Source organism: Monodon monoceros, unplaced genomic scaffold, assembly GCF_005190385.1.
Source record: "Monodon monoceros isolate NGI ecotype Baffin Bay Population unplaced genomic scaffold, NGI_Narwhal_1 Super_Scaffold_18, whole genome shotgun sequence".
NCBI lineage: Eukaryota > Metazoa > Chordata > Mammalia > Artiodactyla > Monodontidae > Monodon > Monodon monoceros.
In genome coordinates, this window is record NW_021703774.1 from 115592958 (window position 1) to 115616198 (window position 23241).

Here is a 23241-nt window from a genome sequence, read left to right on the forward strand (position 1 = left end):
TAATAGACTACTCAGTGAATATACCAAAACTTAACACGAGACAGGGAGACTGATTTGCCAATTTAAGTCAAGAGTAAGCTTTATGTAAATCAACAGTGCTAATGCTATAAGCTATATTTACAAAAGAATAGTATCTGCCTCTTCCTATCTTTGTGCTCTTTACACAATTCTTGGATGACACCTTTGGTCCAGAAGACCTTAATTAAGAAGAAAATACAGATTTATGGGAAAGAGACCTGGAAAATCTCAAAGAGACACATCTTTATTGCAACCCTCTGGATCTGTGAGAGAGAACAGGGCCCAGAAGGATCAGCTCCGGACTTGCTCCAACCCGACGCTTTCAGTAACTCCCTTCTCTTCAAGCTCCCCACTCAGCCCAACATTTTAATCTTTCAGTCTTTCTCCCTCCTTCATCATCCTCTGTTTATTCACCTTTTCCATTCCCTTGTCTCATTTTCTCATTCTTTCTGATTGCCCTGCTCTCTCACACTCATATCCCCTTGCAGATCATCTTTCTGTTGGAGACTATACTGATGGCCTATTTCCAAGAGCAGCAGGTTTGAATCAGCTCCAGTTTAAAATGAAGGTGGGGGGTGGGGGCAAGGCCAGGAGGGGATATTAAAAAAAAAAAAAAGTATCTAAAATAAGAGTGATGGAACCATGCTACTCGGTACTCATCAGACCATACTAGAGTACTATATTTAGCTCTATAATAATATTTTTGAGTCAATGATTACTAAGAAGGCGGTGGGACTTTACTGTGTTGTATGAAGAGAAGATGAAAAAATTGGGGCTAGTTTGCTTAGAAAAAAGTAAGATCCACATGACAGCCATATTAAAATACCTGAAGGGCTATACAGCCAAGGGAGAGGATTTGAATTGATAGGAGAAAACTAGTGTGAAATTATTCAAACTTATTGAACACCTATTATGGTATCAGGTGGTGAAGTTATAAAAGGAAATGACACAATCCTTTCCCTCAGGAGCATGCAATCTAGAAGAGCTTTCTAACAGTCAGGGACACTCCCAAATGGAGCTGCTTCAGGAAGTTGAGACTCCTAGACATGAAAACATGAGCTAGACGGCCTTTTCACAGGTGTGCTATAGAGGAGATTCAGGTGTCATGTAGGTTAACTGCATTACTCTTCTACCTAGATGTTCAAAGATGTTTTCAGCATCACAACAAAAAAAGTATTATACAAATGAACTGCCCAGAAAAGATAACTCTTTAAAGTACCAAAATTTAATTTTAAGTAACTTTGGGAATTTCTTTTCCTCTGAAATATGCTATTAGACATTCCTCTCCTTTATAATAAGGCATAGTTTTTATTTTTTTTTAACTTTTTCATAAATTTATTTTATTCTTACTTATTTTGGGCTGTGTTGGGTCTTTGTTGCTGCACGCGGGCTTTCTCTAGTTGCGGCAAGCGGGGGCTACTCTTCGCTGCAGTGCGCGGGCTTCTCATTGCGGTGGCTTCTCTTGTTGTGGAGCACGGGCTCTAGGCACGAGGGCTTCAGTAGTCGTGGCTCGCAGGCTCGAGAGTGCAGGCTCAGTAGTTGCGGCGCACGGGCTTAATTGTTCCACGGCATGTGGGATCTTCCCAAACCACGGCTCAAACTCCTGTCCCCTGCGTTGGCAGGTGGATTCTTAACCAATGTGCCACCAGTGAAGCCCAAGGCATAGTTTTTAGAACTTATGAAGTGTATGAGTTTGTGTGTTTCTATGCACAATGGCTGGCTCTTCAGAGTTGTTCTTGTCTTATTTGATTGTTTCCTAGTAAGTAAAATTAATTTTATAATGCTCTTTCAGCAGAAGCCATTTTTGTTTCCAGTGCAACTTGTTCTCTTAAGTCAAGCAAATTAATAACATTTATGCATATTTATGAAGAATTTATTATTAATTTGCATAATTCTATGAATTCTATAATTCTATGAATAATACATTTTGGGTAAGGATCTAAGGGTCTACCAGATTGTTAACTTATGAGCAGGAACCCAGTTTTGGCGGGTTTTTTATTTATTTATTTATTTTTTTGTGGGGGGGCTGTGTTGGGTCTTCGTTGCTGTGCATGGGCTTTCTCCAGTTGCAGCGAGCGGGGGCTACTCTTTGTTGCAGTGTGCGGGCTTCTCATTGCAGTGGCTTCTCGTTCTTGTGGAGCACAGGCCTTAGGCACATGGGCTGCAGTAGTTGTGGCATGCGGGTTCAGTAGTTGTGGCTCACTGGCTCTAGAGCGCAGGCTCAGTAGTTGTGGCACACAGGCTTAGCTGCTCCGCGGCATGTGGGATCTTCCCAGACCAGGGCTCGAACCCGTGTCCCCTGCATTGGCAGGCAGATTCTTAACCACTGTGCTACCAGGGAAATCCCAAGAGCCCAGTTTTATTCATTGTTTTATTCCAAGTCCACCTGGTACACAGTATTCAAATATTTAAAAGAATGAGTAGAACATTATACTTTTATTAGTGATGATACCACCACCTTATCTTTGTATAGTTTACTAAACAATTTTGCATTCATTCTCTACTAATTTTTTCTTTTTTGCCTTACACTCTAAAGTGACTGGAGGTAGTTCATATAACGCATGCTTTTTAAAAAATCAGGAATGAAGTGAAAATAAAGATAAACCGGAAATAATAATATACTACAACACACGCTTCGAGGTTCAAATAATTACTAATGGAGGACTATAAAACTGTCTCTGTGCTTCCTACTTACCAAAACAAAAAAAATACTATACTGTAGTTACAAGTGTAAACTGCCTATAAGCTGAAGTCTGGCATATAGCAGGGAATTCAGATATTGAGTAAATGAATGGATGAATGAATGGCAGTTAAGGAAAACAAAGTATCCCCTGGCCATGAGGTATGAAAGAAATTACTATATTTTTGCAAAAGGGACACTATGTGAAGATATTCTTATAAAAACATAAGCATTTTGTTTTATGTTTACTATATCCTTTTTAGATGTTGTATGACCAAAATAGGTGTGTATAACAATACAGAAGAAAATACAGAAGAGACTTTGAGGCTAAGTAACTATATAAGATCATATTGCTATTATATGGCTTGAAGCCAGGTCTTAGGACCCCAAGTTCAGTGTTCAGTTACATTTCAGCTACTTCTCAGTTCCACTGGAAATACATGGTTTTATGACAAGAGTTTTCTTTACCACTGTTACGCTTTTTCAGACACTTATGAGTTCTTAGACCAAGTAAGTTTACTGAATGTCTTGCCCATAACAAGCTTGTCCTAGTAGTCTAATACTTGTTTCCAGGTGTCTAATACTGCATATATTTTAGGTATATACTTTTTAAAATATATACTATATTTTAGGTATATACTTTTTGAAAGATTTAATCCAATCTTTGAAAAATAAATATGGTTTCTAACTTATTATTTATATTTTAATACTATATGTGTAATATATATGCAATAATACAATTAGTTTTGATTTTTAGAAAATGTTTTTGCACTAAGTGGTATTAAAAAATAATTATAGTATCATCCTGATTTATTTCTGTACTCACTTTCCTCAGCAAGAGTATAACTGATCACATGATCTGGTAAGAGATTAAGTCTTACGAACATGCACTAACACTGTAACTGTAAATTAAATCCAAAAACTTATCATCTTTTTCTGTATCAATTTTTACCATGACATTATTATTATTATTTTTTTTTATTGGCTGCTTCAGGTCTTAGTTGTGGTATGTGGGATCTTCGTTGAGGCATGCAGGATCTTTCATTATGGCACATGGGCTTCTCTCTTGTTGTGGCATGCAGGTTTTCTCTTCTCTAGTTGTGGAGCACAGGCCCCAGGACGTCTGGGCTCTGTCGTTGAGGCACGTGGGTTCCAGAGCACATGGGCTCTGTAGTTTGCAGCACGCAGGCTCTCTAGTTGAGGCACACGAGCTCAGTAGTTATGTCGCACGGGCTCAGTGGCCCTGAGGCACGTGGGATCTTAGTTCCCTGACCAGGGATCAAACCCACGTCCCCTGCATTGTAAGGTGGATTCTTTACCACTGGACCACCAGGGAGGTCCCCTACCATGACATTATTATTTTTTTTTAAATAAATTTATTTATTTATTTTTGGCTGCGTTGGGTCTTCGTTGCTACGTGTGGGCTTTTCTCTAGTTGCGTCGAGGAGGGGCTACTCTTCGTTGCGGTGCATGGGCTTCTCATTGCAGTGGCTTCTCTTGCTGCGGAGCATGGGCTCTAGGCACGTGGGCTTCAGTAGTTGTGATGCACGGGCTCAGTAGTTGGCTCGTGGGCTCTAGAGCGCAGGTTCAGTAGTTGTGGCACACGGGCTTAGCTGTACCGCAGCATGTGGAATCTTCCCAAACCAGGGCTTGAACCCATGTCCCCTGCATTGGCAGGCGGATTCCTAACCACTGCGCCACCAGGGAAGTCTGACATTATTTTTAAAAGCAAAAATCTAAGGAATTTAAATATTCAACAATAGGGAATAGTGAAATAATATATAGTACATCAATTAGATAGCATATTATGTAGTCATAAATATCACAGTATTTAAAAAGTAGAACATAAGAAAATGCTCGTTATGTTAAAAAGGATGTAAAACTGCATATATAATATGACATTAATTGTGAAAAATACATCTATATGTATTAAAAAATCTAATAGAGTATACAATAAGACAGTTATAGCAGTTAACTTCATATCTGAGGGATTACAGATGTTTTTGTTCTTCTTCATACCTTTCTAAATCTTCTATACTATTTTAACAATCTGAAAGTTTTTAAAATATTAATTCTAAAAAGTTTAAATAAAACATTATATGTAGTATAATTTTATAAATATTGAGAGTTAACTGACTCTCAGTAGAAATTAATCAATATTTTTCATTAATATACTTATTGACTATTTTCATTTTCACCCTTGGCTTCATATTTTGAGTACATCAATTGCACTAGATACATATTTGAATAATATTATGCACTAGAAGGGGGAAAATGTACAGTAAACCTTTATTAATTCAGAAGTTAGAATAATTTAGGGACTAGAGTGAATGTATTTTTACATATACTGAAGATATTAATAACAAAACTGCCAAAGAAATGTTTAAAATACTTGAACTACTTTTAAAGACTCTAATATTTTAGAAATACCTATTTATAAACAGTAAGATAATTACAAATATTCATATCAGTGTATAAGTTAGGTTCTCCAAAGCATCTCTATGCTACAATTTTTTAGCCTATTTCTAATATTATATACATTACAAGAAAAGAATCTGGATGTTTCACACAATTCTTAGACAATATTGAGAATTAGCCTACTAAGTAACTCCCACCTGTTAAAACAAATTGACAACTAAGTAGGAAATACATATAAATGTCTTCATAAGTTTACCTGAAATTTAGGTACCTGAAATAAATAAAAAACATTTATTTTCAAATACTACTTTCTACTCTTTCAGACCAATTCTCACAGTTAGCTCAAAATGATAACAATTTACTATATTTTGGTATCACAATCACACCCTAGACTGAAATCTATTTGACTAATAACCAAAAGAAAGAAAAATCCTATGTAAAGTCACTTTCAGTATAGAATTGCAGCATGCATGTGTGTAAAATGTATAAGAATATCTTACACAAAAAAATCCAATTTAGGGACTTCCCTGGCAGTCCAGTGGTTAAGACTCTGTGCTTCTACTGCAAGGGGCACAGATTTGATCCCTGGTTGGGGAACTAAGATCCCGCATGCCTCACGGCACAGCCAAAATTAATTCCAATTTAAAAATTTGCTGAGGGCTTCCCTGGTGGGGCAGTGGCTGAGAGTCCGCCTGCCGATGCAGGGGACATGGGTTCATGCCCCGGTCCAGCAAGATCCCACATGCTGCGGAGCGTCTGGGCCCGTGAGCCATGGCCGCTGAGCCTGCACGTCCTGACCCTGTGCTCCGCAACGGGAGAGGCCACAACAGTGAGAGGCCCACGTACCAAAAAAAAAAAAAAAAAAATTGTTGAGTAGTTCTCAGAAAATTAAATAAAATCTATAAATATCCTCCTGAAGTCACTCAGTGATTCAACAAACTAAACTGCTATCTTTTCACTCATATTAATTTCTTATTAGTTCAAAAAACTACTAGTTCAAACACCTACTGTCATGTATTCCATCTGAACTTCCTGACACAAATGCTCAGTTCTAGAGCTCTGGAGTGCTCCATTAAGTAGCTATTACTCTCCTGGAAATAAGCAAGAGGATTATTTTATGACACTTTCTGGCATCCCAGAAACATCATTGTACCTAAATATGTTGCTTTTGCCTTAATGTGCTGTAGCCCAGTGTATACATACAGACTGAAAAGGAAAAAGAGCACACTTATTCACTTCTTTAAATGTGAAATAAAGCAGCAGCTACACATACTCACACACATCACTGGCTCCTCAGTCAGTCTCCCCAAATATTTCTTTTGTTGTTGATCATTTCCAGCAATAATAACAGGCATTTGCTATCAACCAAAGAAAAGTGATATTAAAAAAGCAAGATATTTTAAAATTAGGTATGTAAATTGATATACTTAATTCAAAACATGAGAACTATTTTTCCCAAGGGTAAGTCCAAAGAATTGGCCTTTATTCTGCCTCTAAGTTAGAGAGCTAAAACCACAAGGGTATAAATCTATTAATCCAAGTATTTTCATAAAACAAAGTTATATAGAACTTGTTGGTAATATATAAAAATCTACTGTAATAAGATACACAAGTAGAGAATTAAATTTACGGACTTCCCTGGTGGCACAGTGGTTAAGAATCCACCTGCCAATGCAGGGGACACGGGTTCGAGCCCTGGTCCGGGAAGATCTGACATGCCGCGGAGCAACTAAGCCCGTGTGCCACAACTACTGACCCTGCGCTCTAGAGCTCGTAAGTCATAACTACTGAGCCCATGCACCACAACTACTGAAGCCCACGTGCCTAGAGCCCGTGCTCCGCAACAAGAGAAGCCACGCAATGAGAAGCCTGCGCACTGCAATGAAGAGCAGCCCCCACTCGCTGCAACTAGAGAAAGCCTGCACGCAGCAACGAAGACCCAATGCAGACAAAAATAAACAAACAAAAAAAGAATTAAATTTACAATAAATGACATGGTATATATGATCAGGTGTCCTAAGAATTACTCACTAAATTTCAGCATTGCCAGCAGTGGCAGCAAGCCATCCCAATCCTTCTCCTGAATGCCCATACATAAGAATTGCCACTGAAGCCACAGCCAAAGTGTACAGTTTCCCACAGAGACAGCTAGGACTCCAAGTACTAAATACAACAGCCAAAATGATCAACTCATGGAAAAGAACTCCAGGCTTCACTGCAGAATCTTGTGTTCCTTTTTAAAGAAAACTGTGTTCCACCAGCTAACCTAACTTAGCAGTACTGTTTCATTAACAACAGCTCAGTTAAGCAATTCATTTTCTAGGTAACTTACCCCCAGAGAATTTCCTTCAATAGCAGTCTGAACCCCTGTACATCCATAAGCCATTTCTTCAGTAATTAGACAGCTATCAAAAGTTCCAAGTCCAAGACCTCCTACAGTATCAAAATGTTTTAAGAGCCCATTATAATATATAGCACACCTCAACAGAAATAAGGGTCAACTATTTAAATTACTTCCAATATAACCTAATTGATTTTAACAGCAAATTTGCAAAAACAGTATCTATAACACTAGAAACTAAACGTTTTCTGGCTAGTACAGTAACAAAGTATACTTCTCTAAAATAAGTTTTAAAATTTCAAAAAATTCTCTTACTATTTGTAATCTGGACCTGTCTTCCTGTTTCAGCTTGATTTTGTAAAAACTTGATTCAACTCTGCTAAAATTTTAACCTTTTGACTGACGAAAGGAGTGAAAGGAAAGTCTCAATAAAATGTAAAATCAAAGGTAGAATTAAAATGCAACAAATCAACTAACTGTAGAGATAGACGTTACCAAGGATTAGGATCAAGTTAACATCGGAACCAGTTATAAAGAAGGAAGAATGCCTCTAAGTGTTGAGTACAAGGCTTCTAAAAGCTGACAAATACTGAAGTCTGAACAGTGGCACAAAGGTAGAAAACCATTTAATGGCAACAAATATTTGAAAGAATGACTGAATAGAATTTCAAAATTCTTCTTGTACATAGGCATTCTAGAATTAAAAATGTAAAGAAAGCTTACCACAACTTTCTGGAATGTGTGTATTCAATAAACCAAGTTCCCAGGCTCTTTTAATTAGTGGGACAGGGTACTGAAAGAAAAAAATAATAATAAAGATAAAAGCCAGTTACATTTAAAATCTATTTATATTTAAAATCTTGTAAAATATGTCAAAGACTTTTCTCTCCTTAAAATGCATAAACCTACCTCGCCAGTCTTATCGTATTCTGCAGCAACTGGGATTATTTCCTCCCTGGCAAATTTACGAGCAGTAGCTTGAAATTCTTTCTGCTGTTCAGTGAACGCTAAGGGAAAGTTATTTAGAAAACATTAAAATAGGACAATGAGTTGAGGGAAATGAAGTATGTGGAAATTTATATTTATAATGGAGACTTTAAACCTTGATAACAAGAAAGTCAGACTACAATGTGCCTTCAGACTAATCAAGATTTCACTGTGCTATGTGAATAAATCTATATCGATACTCATGCCAAAAAAGTAGGTAAGATTTCTAGCTTTTACAAATGAGTAACAGATATAAACTTGAGTTTTCCTCTTCCAAGTGTTAAGGTAAAAACAATTTTTCTTACTTATTATTAGTTCCAAAGCAGACTCATCAAACTTTGACTAACACTGAAATAAAAATAATACATATGACAATGCCCTGATCTCAAGAATCAATCTAATTAGGGAGATAAGATATGACCAGTGACCATAAACCAATAAAACTTGTTCCAAAATATCATATAATACTAATATCATAATTTCAATTTTACTCCTCCTTTAAACTCAGATAATTTAAGCTTATAAATTAGCACAAAGCAACTGGCAAAAGTGGTGGGAAAGCTTCTCAAATTAATGAAGTGAATAGGGTGACTGGACCGAGGACAGAAGCCAATTACCACCATACTTTTAAAAATCCATACTATCAAAGGATAGGTAAAATTTTAAAAAGATATAGGGTATTTCAGGTAAGAAGAATGAGAAAAAAGGCAGAAAGGCAAGAATGAGCAAGAATGTTCAGGAGTATAGTAATCATTTCTATAGGGATGTATGAAATAAAATGTAAAAGACATTAGAAATTCGGTGTTGAATCTCTCATTGTATAAATAAGGAAACAAAAGCCCAGACTAAGGAAACGATAGCTCCAGAGTCTTACAATGAATTAGCAATAAAAGTATACTTAGCGTTTCAGTCTAGTGTTCTCTACATCACAACTTTACTTCTAAAATTGGGGCCAATTCGTATCAAAATTGTGAGTGGGTAAAGGGGAAGGCAAGGATCTATTACGTATTATTTGAGAACCTACTTTGATCCAGTTACTATGTGCTAGGACTTCACATATGTCATATAATTTAATCTTCAAATAAATCCTCTGTTGTAGATATTATCCCCATTTTATAGCTAAACAACCAGGTGCAACTGGTCATAGGTGTTATCCCTATTCCTTTTCTTGAGCTCCACAATCTCCCTCCTAAACACTTGTATCTATCTCATCTTCTGTCAGTCAGCGAACAACCATAGATTTCTCCTGCTAGTCTCTTACTAACAACCATAGATTTCTCCTGCTAGTCTCTTACTATTGAGTATGAATCTGTACGTGACAAACTGAAACTAAGGAGCAACCATACCAAACCTATGCTAACATCTCAATAAGAAAATAAGATCCAGTGTCCCAAACTGCTATCCTCATGCTGTTTCAAAATTTTCACTTAATTCTGTTAAAAAAAAAAAAAAACTTTATAAAGATGTTAACAATCTTAAAAAATAAAACAAAAACCAAAAATGATAACCCTAGGGAGTTTTGAGTTTGTTATTTCTACCTGGGTGTGAGTTAATTATCTCAGCTGCCTTTTAACTATTTTCTGAGACCAAGTGAACTGAGAAAATGGGTTTTCAACTAGAGGAAAGGTAATAATTTTGAAGCAAAAAGCACTTTAGGGGGCAAAGGATGCTGAAGAAAGGGATTATTTTTCAAATTTTTTGCCTGGGTGGGGCTCTTCATTTTAGAGAGAAAAGGGAAGCAAAATCTTATTCCTTTTCCCTCCGACACCACATGGCTCCCTGATCCCAAAACTGAGAACCACATGTACTAGCACCAAACTGCAGTTCAGATATATTATGGACAAACCAGGCTCTGGCTTATTAGCAGGCACCTAGCACCTTGTAACTAATAAGTGTTTAAGAAGTATTTGTTGCATTCATTTCTAAGTTGAAGACTAGTCATATGTAGCAGTGAATGTGTTATTTATTTGGGGATATATACTTAAGAAAAATGGCAGAAATATATATGTATGCTGCTAATACAGATTTATGTATAGAGTATTATGATGGAGAAGAAAACAAGATCAGGAAGAATGGGTATGACTAACTGTGAACAACCTGTGGATGGTGATTGGTTCTATTCACTTACAGACATTACTAAGTTTGTTTACAAACATGTTTCAGATAAATACATATAAAAAGCTGCATACATACAACAAACAAAAGTTTAAAATCAAAACACAGAACAAAACATATACCAAAACTAAATCCTGATCCAGGTTCACGGTGTTGGACAGCTTTCGTATGTTGTGATCTCCAGTCAAAGCGAGAAAGACTTCTCAGTACCTACAAAGAACAATTTTATTACAATAAATTTGATAAATTAAACATGAGTCAAATAGAATACTGACAACACAAGTGAGTAGAACAGCTTCTTTGACCATATTCAAGAAAACAGTTTAAGTCATTACTTAAATGCCCTCAACAATAATTTGACTTCTGTATTAAGCCAATTATCAGATTATTTGAACACCTATCATAAAGGAAATTCTTTTTTAAAAAAATGCAATGTGGAGAGATTGGTTCAAGATGGCGGAGTAGAAGGATGTGCGCTTACTCCCTCTTGTGAGAGCACCAGAATCACAACTGCTGAACAGTCATCGACAGGAAGACACTGGAACTCACCAAAAAAGATAGCCCACTACCAAAGACAAAGGAGAAGCCGAAATAAGATGGGAGGAGGGGCGCAAGCACAATAAAATCAAATCCCATAACCACTGGGTGGGTGACTCACAAACTGGAGAACAATTATACCTCAGAAGTCCACCTACTGGAGTGAAGGTTCTGAGCCCCATGTCAGGCTTCCCAACCTGGGGGTCCAGCAATGGGAGGAGGAATTCCCAGAGAATCAGACTTTGAAGGCTAATGGGATTTGACTGCAAGATTTCAACAGGACTGGGTGAAACAGAGACTCCACTCTTGGAGGGCACAAAGTAGTGTGCACATCAGGACCCGGTGAAGGAGCAGTGACCCTGTAGCAGACTGAACCAGACCTACCTGCTAGTGTTGGAGGGTCTCCTGCAGAGGTGGGGGGTGGTTGTGGCTCACCATGGGGACAAGGACACTGGCAGCAGTTCTGGGAAGTACACCTTGGTGTGAGCCCTCCTGGAGTCCTCATTAGCCCCACCAAAGAGCCAGGTAGGTGCAAGTGCTGAGTCAAACACCCAACAGGGAGGGAACTCAGCCACACCCATCAGCAGACAAGTGGATTAAAGTTTTAATGAGCTCTGCCCAACAGAGCAACAGCCAGCTCTACCCACCACCAGTCCCTCCCATCAGAAAGCTGGCATAGCTTAGATAGACTCATCCATCAGAGGGCAGACAGCAGAAGCAAGAAAAACTACAATTCTGTAGCCTGTGGAACAAAAACCACATTCACAGAAAGACAGACAAAATGAAAAGGCAGAAGACTATGTACCAGATGAAGGAACAAGACAAAACCCCAGAAAAACAACTAAATGAAGTGGAGATAGGCAACCTTCCAGAAAAAGAATTCAGAATAATGATAGTGAAGATGATCTAGGACCTTGGAAAAATAATGGCAGCAAAGATCAAGAAGATGCAAGAAATGTTTAGCAAAGACCTAGAAGAATTAAAAAACAAACACCTAGGAGAATTAAAGAACAAACAAACAGAGATGAACAATACAATAACTGAAATGAAAACTACACTAGAAGGAATCAATAGCAGAATAACTGAGGCAGAAGAACGGATAAGTGACCTGAAAAACAGAATGGTGGAATTCACTGCAGTGGAAAGAATTAAAAAAAAAGAATGAAAGGAAATGAAGACAGCCTTAGAGACCTCTGGGACAACATTAAACGCAACAACATTCATGTTATAGAGGTATGAGAAGGAGAAGAGAGAGAGAAAGGACCCGAGAAAATATCTGAAGAGATTATAGTCGAAAACTTCCCTAACATGGGAAAGGAAATAGCCACCCAAGTCCAGGAAGCCACCCAAGTCCAGGAAATAGCCACCCAAGTCCAGGGAGCACCCAAGTCCCAGGCAGGATAAACCTAAGGAGAAACACGCCAGGACACACAGTAATCAAACTGACAAAAATTAAAGACAAAGAAAAATTATTAAAAGGAACAAGGGAAAAAGGACAAACAATATACAAGGGAACTCCCATAAGCTTAACAGCTGATTTCTTAGCATAAACTCTACAAGCCAAAAGGGAGTGGCATGATATATTTAAAGTGATGAAAGGGAAGCACCTATAACCAAGATTACTCTACCCAGCAAGGATCTCATTCAGATTCAATGGAGAAAACAAAAGCTTCAGACAAGCAAAAGCTAAGAGAATTCAGCAGCACCAAACCAGCTCTACAACAAATGCTAAAGGAACTTCTCTAAGTGGGAAACACACAAAAGAAAAGGTCCTACAAAAACAAACTCAAAACAATTAAGAAAATGGTGATAGGAACATACATTTCAATAATCACCTTAAATGTGAATGGATTTAATGCTCCAACCAAAAGACACAGTCTTGTTGAATGGATACAAAAACAAGGTCCATGTACATGCTGTCTGCAAGAGACCCAGTTCAGAACTAGGGATGCATACAGACTGAAAGTGAGGGGATGGAAAAAGATATTCCATGCAAATGGAAATCAAAAGAAAGCTGGAGTAGCAACAATCATATCAGATAAAATAGACTTTAAAATAAAGAATGTTACAAGAGACAAGGAAGGACACTACATAATGATCAAGGGATCAATCCAAGAAGAAGATATAACAATTATAAATATATATGCACCCAACATAGGAGCACCTCAACACATAAGGCAAATGCTAACACCTATAAAAGAGAAAATTCACAGTAACACAATAATAGTGGGGGACTTTAACACCTCACTTACACCAATGGACAGATCATCCAGAAAATTAATAAGGAAACACAAGATTTAAAAGACACCATAGACCAGATAGATTCAATTGATATTTACAAGACCATCTGAAAACAGCAGATTACACTTTCTTCTCAAGTGCACATGAAACATTCTCCAGGACAGATCACATCTTGGGTCACAAATCAAGCCTCAGTAAATTTAAGAAAACTGAAATCATATCAAGCATCTTTTCCGACCACAACACTATGAAATTAGAAATAAATTACAGGGGAAAAAAAAAGTAAAAAACACAAACACATGGAGGCTAAACAATACATTACTAAATAACCAAGAGATCACTGAAGAAATCAAATAGGAAATCAAAAAACACCTAGGGACAAATGACAATGAACACATGACGAAACAAAACCTATGGGATGCAGCAAAAGCAGTTCTAAGAGGGAAGTTTATAGCAATACAATCCTACCTCAAGAAACAAGAAAAATTTCAAATAAACAATCTAACCTTACACCTAAAGAAACTAGAGAAAGAAGAACAAAGAAAACCCAAAGTTAATAGAAGGAAAGAAATCATAAAGATCAGAGGAGAAATAAATGAAATAGAAATAAAGAAAACAATAGCAAAGATCAATAAAACTAAAAGCTGGTTCTTTGAGAAGATAAAAAAAATTGATAAACCTTTAGCCAGACTCATCAAGAAAAAGAGCGAGGAGTCAAATCAATAAAATTAGAAATGAAAAAGGAGAAGTTACAACAGACACCACAGAAATACAAAGCAACATAAGAGACTACTACAAGAAACTCTATGCCAATAAAATGGACAATCTGGAAGAAATGGACAAATTGTTAGAAAGGTATAACCTTCTAAGACTGAACCAGGAAGAAATAGAAAATATGAACAGACCAATCACAAGTAATGAAATTGAAACTGTGATTAAAAATCTTCCAACAAACAAAAGTCCAGGACCAGATGGCTTCACAGGTGAATTCTATCAAACATTTAGAGAAGAGTTAACACCTATCCTTCTCAAACTCCTCCACAGAAGTGCAGAGGAAGGAACACTCCCAAACTCATTCTATGAGGCCACCATCACCCTGATACCAAAACCAGACAAAGATACTACAGAAAAAGAAAATTGCAGACCAATATCACTGATGAATATAGATGCAAAAATCCTCAACGAAATACTAGCAAACAGAGTCCAAAAACACATTAAAAGAATCATACACCATGATCAAGTGGGATTTTTCCGAGAGATGCAAAGATTCTTCAATATATGCAAATCAATCAATGTGATATACCATATTAACAAACTGAAGAATGAAAACCATATGATCATCTCCATAGATGCAGAAAAAGCTTTTGACAAAATTCAACACACATTTACAACAAAAACTCTCCAGAAAGTGGGCACAGAGGGAAACTACCTCAACAAAATAAAGGCCATATATGACAAACCCACAGCAAACATCATTCTCAATGGTGAAAAACTGAAAGCATTTCCTCTAAGATCAGGAACAAGACAAGGATATCCACTCTCTCCACTCTTATTCAACATAGTTTTGGAAGTCCTAGCCACAGCAATCAGAGAAGAAAAAGAAATAAAAGGAATACAAATCAGAAAAGAAGTAAAACTGTCACTGTTTACAGATGACATACTATAAATAGATAATCCTAAAAATGCCACCAGAAAACTACTAGAGCTAATCAATGAATTCAGTAAAGTTGCAGGATATAAAATTAATGCACAGAAATCTCTTGCATTCCTATATACTAACAACGAAAGATCAGAAAGAGAAAGTAAGGAAAGAATCCCATTAACCATTGCAACAAAAAGAATAAAATACCTAAGAATAAACCTACCTAAGGAGGCAAAAGACCTGTACTTGGAAAACTATAAGACACTGATGAAAGAAATCAAAGATGACACAAACAGATAGAGAGATATACCATGTTCTTAGATTGGAAGAATCAATATTGTGAAAATAACTCTACTACCCAAAGGAATCTACAGATTCAATGCAATCCCTATCAAATTACCAATGGCATTTTTTACAGAACTAGAACAAAAATCGTAAAATTTGTATGGACACACAAAAGACCCCCAAGAGCCAAAGTACTCTTGAGGGGAAAAAAATGGAGCTGGAGGAATCAGACTCCCTGACTCCAGACTATACTACAAAGCTCCAGTAATCAAGACAGTATGATACTGGCACAAAAACAGAAATACAGATCAATGGAACAGGATACAAAGCCCAGAGATAGACACACAAATATGGTCAACTAATCTATGACAATGGAGGCAAGGATATACAATGGAGAAAAGACAGTCTCTTCAGTAAGTGGTGCTGGGAAAACTGGACAACTACATGTAGCAGAATAAAATTAGAACACTCCCTAACACCATACACAAAAATAAACTCAAAATGGATTAAAGACCTAAATGTAAGACCGAACACTATAAAACTCTTAGAGGAAAACATAGGAAGAACACTCTGACATAAATCACAGCAAGATGTTTTTTGACCCTCCTCCTACAGTAATGGAAATAAAAACAAAAATAAACAAATGGGACCTAATGAAACTTAAAAACGTTTGCACAGCAAAGGAAACTATAAACAAGACAAAAAGACAGCCCTCAGAATGGGAGAAAATATTTGCAAATGAATCAATAGGCAAAGAATTAATCTCCAAAATATATAAACAGCTCATGCAGCTCAATATTAAAAAAACAAACAACCCAATCCAAAAATGGGCAGAAGACCTAAATAGACATTTCTCCAAAGAAGACATACAGATGGCCAAGAGGCACATGAAAAGCTGCTTAACATCACTAATTACTAGAGAAATGAAAATCAAAACTACAATGAGGTATCACCTCACACCCGTTAGAATGGGCATCATCTGAAAATCTACAAACAACAAATGCTGGAGAGGGTGTGGAGAAAAGGGAACCCTCTTGCACTGCTGGTGGGAATGCAAATTGATACAGCCACTATGGAGAGCAGTAAGGAGGTTCCTTAAAAAAACTAAAAATAGAATTACCACATGACCCAGCAACCCCACTGCTGGGCACACAGCCAGAGAAAACAATAATTCAAAAAGACACATGCACCCCAATGTTCACTGCAGCACTATTTACAATAGCCAGGTCATGGAAGCAACCTAAATGCTCACTGACAGATTAATGAATAAAGAAGATGTGGTACATATATACAATGGAATATTACTCGGCCATAAAAAGGAACAAAATTGGGTCATTTGTAGAGACATGGATGGACCTAGAGACTGTCATACAGAGTGAAGTAAGTCAGAAAGAGAAAAACACATATATGGAGAACCCAGAAAAATGGTACAGATGAACCATTTGCAAGGCAGAAATAGAGACACAGACGTAGAGAACAAATGTATGGACACCAAGGGGGGGAGTGCTGTGGAGGGGGGGATGAATTGTGAGATTGGGATTGACATGTATACACTAATATGTATGAAATAGATAACTAATAAGAACCTGCTGTATAAAAAATAAATAAATAAAATAAAATTTTTAAAAAATGTAATGCAGGGCTTCCCTGGTGGCGCAGTGGTTGAGAGTCCGCCAGCTGATGCGGGGGACATGGGTTCGTGCCCCAGTCCAGGAAGATCCCACATGCCGCGGAGTGGCTGGGCCCGTGAGCCATGGCCGCTGAGCCTGCACGTCTGGAGGCTGTGCTCCGCAACCGGAGAGGCCACAACAGTGAGAGGCCCGCGTACCACAAAAGAAAAAAAAAAAAAAGAAAAAAAAAAAAATGCAATGCAACTAAAACTGATTAGTAGTATTTGCACTACTAACATGGAGTGTTTCCAAGACAAATACCAATCAGGGGTAGTGGTAGACTTAGAACCACTATTCGAGAAATCTCATCTACAAGTTCTAGAACATTTGTGATTGGGGAGTTGGAACGGGGGTGGGGGGGGCAACAATAGGATGGTACCATACGTTCAAGAGTTGCCTAGTCCATCAACTTTGATACCCTGTCTCTGGAGAGCCTCCCAGGAATGCCTCTGGGAATCTTCCCCTTGGAGGATCCCATTTTCTACGATACCTCACTTTATTTAATAAAACAAATTAGCCTAAAACAATTTTCTGTATTTTCTGCTGTTGTCTGTAAGTATTCTTAGAATATTCTAAGCCAAGGGTAAGCACACTATGGTACCCACCAGTTTTGTAAATAAAATTCTGTTGGAACACAGCCATACCATATTGTCTATTGCTGCTTTCACAGCAGAGTTGTGAAACCATATGGTCCACAAAGCCAAAAATATTTACTGTCTCTTTACAGTTTGTCAACCCTATTCTAAACCATTAATATACTACTTGTCTTAATACCTGAAATACATGCATATTTCTTCAAAAAATATATATAAAAAATATAAGCAGATATTATTCCTTTGCAATCCATTTTTATACTCACAACAGTTCAATGTACACAAAAAGTAACCACTCGCATTTATTAAAGTTATCAAACTGGAAATCATACTGGAACTCCTAAGTAAATGTTTGAGGACAGCCAAAATTACACAATTTATACTTCAAGGAATTTGATGGAACTAAATTCTAGTAAGCTAGACATTGAAAGAAAAGAGCAACTCAACAATATACTAAAAGATCAAGAACTGAACTTGCTTATGTTTTTCAAAATCTGTGAAAAGAAAGTGTCCACTTTGTAGATGACAACTTGAACTTGTAAACAGAATTATCTACATTTAAAGTGACAATGAAGACTGTCAAATATCTTAATTTAAATAACCCTTTCAAAGTGATAACATACTTTATACTACAATTTTGAAAAAAATAGAGTACAAAAATTCATATCTTCTTTGCAATTTTCATTAATTTTATTTTGGAAGTAAAACATGGTTTCTCTGATACTCATTGTCCAGTCATCATAGACCAAACCTATTCTTCTTTAGTCACATTCCACGTATTAATGCACTGAATCTTTCGGTCAATCCTAAGATTAAGGAACTATTTTTATTCCTATTTTGCATATGTAGAAACTGAGGCTCAGAAAAGTCAAGTAAAATTGGCCAAGGTCACTCTACTTACTATTAGGAACCAGGATTATTATTCTAACATTTACTATCATGAACTCATGCCATCAACCACCCTGCTATACTGCTCTTTCAATTTAAGTATCCTAATTGGTTATTAGATTCCAAAAAACAAACAAACAAAAAAAAACCCCACAAAAATCAGACCAAAAAACTTGACCCTTCTAAATGTGTGTTTTGACAGCATTGCACAAAATTAGACCTCACAATACAGGTAAAATGGTCTGCTGGGAGACTTTAAATAGGGAATTGTTAGTGTACCTAAAATAATTTATAAAAAGTTTACATATGATTTTTCAGGAAAACATGTTATGTAAAACAAAGTACAAAGGTAGCTACAGCCAGGGAACAATGCCCAAAGCCCTGTTAATTAACTTTTCAAACCTGGAAAATGAGGCTAATCTTACTGGGTAATTGCAGAGATGATTAAAATAAGATAATATCTTGGAAGCGTAATGCTATATAAATATTGGTTACTACTGTGAGCTCTCTGATCAGAACAATGGAATTCCAAACCTCCAAAAGGCAGCAACTTTAATCAAGCATTAACTCTGCAATAACAGCACAGATATAATTAAAGACTTTTGCATATTTCTTAGGAATTAGTCTTAGTTTTATGGGAGTGTCAAAGAAGAGATACAGGGGTATAAGTTTTCTGGATAGGTTTTTCTATTTCCTTTTTTTGCAAGATTGAGAAATCCCTCTTTTTTTCTGGTGTCAGAGTTTAAGATCATTTTTTAAATCCCCCAATCTCTGCCTTCAGAGTCCATTAACCTGCATAACAATGACAAATATTGGGCAAAAATCCATTAGAATTACTCTAAATTCTAAATCTGCTACTATTTTGGTACAGGGCATAACGTTCTTAATTATAAATGACATTTAAATGGCAGTCTTGTGTGACTATATAAATAATAAAGCTAGCAAAATATATCTAGTAACTGAGACAATTTAAAATCTGTGAGACAACACTAGAATATACAAACAAGCTTCAAAGAAAATTGTGCCGTATGATTTACTTTCCTCTTTTTTTAACGTACACAACGTTGAGGCGTCTCTCTCCATATTACGAAAACAAAAGCATATTAAACTTTTTAAGTATCCTAATGAGCAGCTGCTCCGTTTCCCTTTTCCCCGTGACTTGGCAGGCTGCACTTTGTAGTACAGGGGTCCCCAACCCCCGGGGCCGCAGGATACCAGGCCGCAGCCTGTTAGGAACCAAGACACACAACAGGAGGTGCGTGGTGGGCTAGCGAGCGAATCTTCACCTGGGCTCCGCATCGCTCGCATTACCTCCTGAACCATCCCCCCACCCCCATGGAAAAAATTCGTCTTCCATGAAACCGGTCCCTTGTGCGAAAAAAAGGTTGGGGACCGCTGTTGTACTATACATCAATTGCAGAATAAAATTTACTTTATGACCTTCTTCTTAGGCTGGGGATAGAAAGCCAGTAGAGCGTTTTCCCCAAGACATACTAGTTCAGCAAAAACTAGTTAGTTCAGGGTTGTAATTCTGAGGCACCGGCCAATTCAGAGATGGATTTACTTCGAGATAGGATGGGATTCCTCCGGAAAACGTTTGTAAGGGTCTCGGGCCAGAGAAAGATAAGCGATATTCTCAAAAGTGGACGCCGCCTATATCGGGGGCAGTTGCCGAGGGTATAGAGGAAAGTGAAAACGCAGGAAGCATTCCGTCCCACAAGGAGAGGAGGGGGTGGGCGTGAAAGTCAGGGTCCGGAATCCAGGCTTTGCCAGAGGTGGGGTAAGGAGGGCTAAGGCGCCCCGAAGCGGACTCCTTACTTATCACCGCTTCCCACACCGGCCCCCCCCGCCACACCTATTTCCGGTCCAGGTCCCCCTCGCCAAACACCACAAGCTCCATTTCCCACCCGCGCCGACCCCTGCTCTTCCTCTCACCCCGAAGCTTCGCCTAAACAGCGCTGCCATGTTGACTCTCCGTCCGGCTACTCAGTCTCTAATCTACCAGTTTGTGCCAAGACCGCTGACACGTAGGACGCTGGACCCGCCTGGACCCGCCCATGTCTGGCACAGACCACCCTCCAGGGTGTGGGCGGGGCCCAGGGGGCGGGGTCTCCGAACGCTCGCTAGGTGACCTCGCCTGCGCCTTCAGCGCCATCTTGGCGGCCTTGGTGCCTGAAGAGCCGCGAGGGGTGGTCCCTGAAAAGGCTTCGCTTCCCGCTTGTCCTTTGAGTTTAGACGATGCGCCCTCTTGGGGGGAAGCTGAGGCTGACAGCGGTGCGGAGAAGGAACCGGGAGGGCGGCAATGGCGAGGGAGGCGGGAAGTGGGCGGGCTGCTGGCGCCAAGCGGGGAACTGGCGGGGCACCGGGCTGGCGGAGAATCTGGGTGAGAGGGCGAGGTGAGGAGCCTGGCGAAAAGACGTCTCCCTGGCTTTCGACCTTGACTTTTAACGCGGAGAAACCTATCAAGCCCAAATCATTTCTGCCTTGACGATTCAAAGTATACTTTATTCTCAAACGCTGGACACAAAGCTAAACGATGTTCTGTGTTGAAGAAAATTTAAACAAAGGGAATTTAATCAACGAAGTAAATTTGATCTTCCGGCATATTCCCAAGGCTACTTATTACTGTACACGTGTGTAGAAATAAGGGTGCAAGGTGAGCCTATCTAAAGCTTCTGGCTCAGCGAATGAATGTTGGAAGTCAATGTCTGCCTGAAGAATTATATTTAAAGTCACCCTTTCCAGTTAGACCCTGAGTTCTGAGATAACTGTGGTGTTTCAAAGCCGGGGGATTTTTAAAGCTGTCAAGGTTTGGTGGCTCTTTGTGAAAGCTAGTAAAAGCCCAGTGCAAGTCGGGAGTATAAATGTTTCCCATAATTCCCAGGACTTTTCATTTTTATTGTACCATCTTAATTTTAGGCCCTCAGCACTCACCCCTAAATCTTGTCACTAACTTAACTTTTCTTGCCTGGTAGAGGCTGACCATAATCTAAGTCAATTGTTTACCTTCTATATCCTGTTACTGTACTCCCCTACAAGAACCTTCCACTTTGTCTTCTGGAAATTTAAGATGTATTTATTGCAGACTGAGTACAAGACAGAACGTTAATTAAGAGCTAAATTAAAAGTACCAGGGAAATTCAGTAAAGGGAGAATGCAGTTTGTCCTGGAATCAGCAAGGAAGCTCTCGAAGAGGTAGGTAAAACACAAAATGGACTGTTAAAGATGGGTAGGATTTGACTTCTTTTTTCCAATTTCTTATTGTGAGCATTTTAAACACAGAAAAAATGAACAAAAAATACAAAATCACACATATGCCCATCACTAAATTTAAAAATTGTTATTATATGTCACGTTTTATTTATATGTTTGTATGTACATATATGTGTGTGTGTGTTTGTGTTTGCTGGTTGTTTTTGTTTTTGTGAGAACCATAAGCTGTAGACATTAAGGCACTTCACCTCTGAATATTTTTGCTATATATCTTCTATGAGGACATTGTCCTACATAACCACAAAACCTTTATCACGTGGAAGAAAATTAATAGTTATTCTCTAAGTTAATATCCAGTTAATATTTAGATTTCCTGGTTGTCTGCAAAATGACTTTTGTATGCTGTTTGTTTTTGAACTAAGATCATATCAGTGATTGCCTGTTGCAGTTAGGTTTTAACTTTCTTTGATTTCTTTTAACCAAAAACTTGTAATCCAGTAATTTTGATTTTTTCCTTAAGAAACCAACCAGTTGTCTTGAAGAATGGCCTAATTCTGAGTTGTCTGATTGTACTTATTTTTGCTTCTAGACCTTGTATTTCCTATAAACTGCCAGTTATGAGAGGCTCGAGTAGTTAAGATTAAATATATTTGGCAAGGATACTTTTTGTCATACTGTGTAATTCATGTTGTATCACAATAGGAGGTGTTTAATGTTAGGTTTGTCCCATTATTTGTGATGGTAAGTTTGACTGATTAACGTGCTGACCAATTAAGGTCGTTTCTTTCTATGGTAAAGGTATATTTTTCCCTTTGTAATTAAGAAGCAATCTATAGGGTGATGTTATTGAACCCAAGTTCATGTGCCCAAGACACAGTGAGGCCAAACAAACCAAAACGTCATCATAGTTTGGAACAGAGAAAGGCTCATTGCAGGGCTGAGCAAGGAAAATGGGTGGCTCGTGCTCAAAAGACCTGAACTCCCCAATGGTTTTTGGGGAAGAGTTTTTATAGGCAAAGTTTGAGGGGAGGTCTGCACTATGTGTGATCTTCCTCTGATTGGTTGGTGGTGAGGTAACAGGGTGGTGTTCCAGGAATCTCAATTATCAGCCTTTTGGTTTCAGCCAGTCTGGGGTCCAAGTGCTTGTGCTAAGCATGAGGTTACCATCTTCCACCTGGGCAAGGGCACTTAGTTCCCCTAGAAGAACTCAGAGTTTGTATCAGATTGCTATGTATATCCCTTGAACAGGAACCAGGACCCTGCTCCATCTCTGCAGTGTTTCTTAACTGCCTTTCTTTTGTTTCTGCATTCTCTCACTCTTCTAATTAGTAACTGTTTGAATCTGCCTTTTGGAATTCAGGGAAGGGCTAGGAGCTGAAACCTTTTTCCTACAAACAAGAAATGGGGGACATGGAAAGGCTTTTGTATCAGAGTCCTCAGTTTCAGTGATATGTGGTGTTATGCTAAACAATCTTTCTACTAAATTTTGCCCCTTGGTAGACATGGAATTGAAACAGGAGGGAAGGGGCAGGGCACAACCTTTAAAAGAATGACATAGCCCGAGGACATGACATAAACTGATTAGAACCAAATAGGTCCAAGATGACAGACTA

The 23241-nt window shown here is 38.2% G+C and overlaps 1 protein-coding gene across 3 annotated transcripts in view; it reads right to left on the reverse strand.

Moving 5' to 3' along the window:
* Positions 1–20461, reverse strand: part of ACADM (acyl-CoA dehydrogenase medium chain) — a 48638-nt gene extending 28177 nt beyond the window's left edge. The window contains exons 1-6 of one of the 3 annotated variants that reach the window (XM_029229343.1): positions 20351–20461; positions 10682–10769; positions 8367–8464; positions 8181–8250; positions 7449–7549; positions 6394–6474 (exon numbers count right to left, since the gene is read on the reverse strand). In XM_029229343.1, the coding sequence (XP_029085176.1) occupies positions 6394–6474; positions 7449–7549; positions 8181–8250; positions 8367–8464; positions 10682–10769; positions 20351–20380 (468 nt within the window). In that variant the 5' untranslated portion in view covers positions 20381–20461. Of the gene's footprint in view, positions 1–6389; positions 6475–7448; positions 7550–8180; positions 8251–8366; positions 8465–10681; positions 10770–20350 lie in introns of those variants that run through there. The other 2 variants (XM_029229344.1, XM_029229345.1) reach the window with 2 other exon arrangements.
* Positions 20462–23241: the final 2780 nt, after the last annotated feature.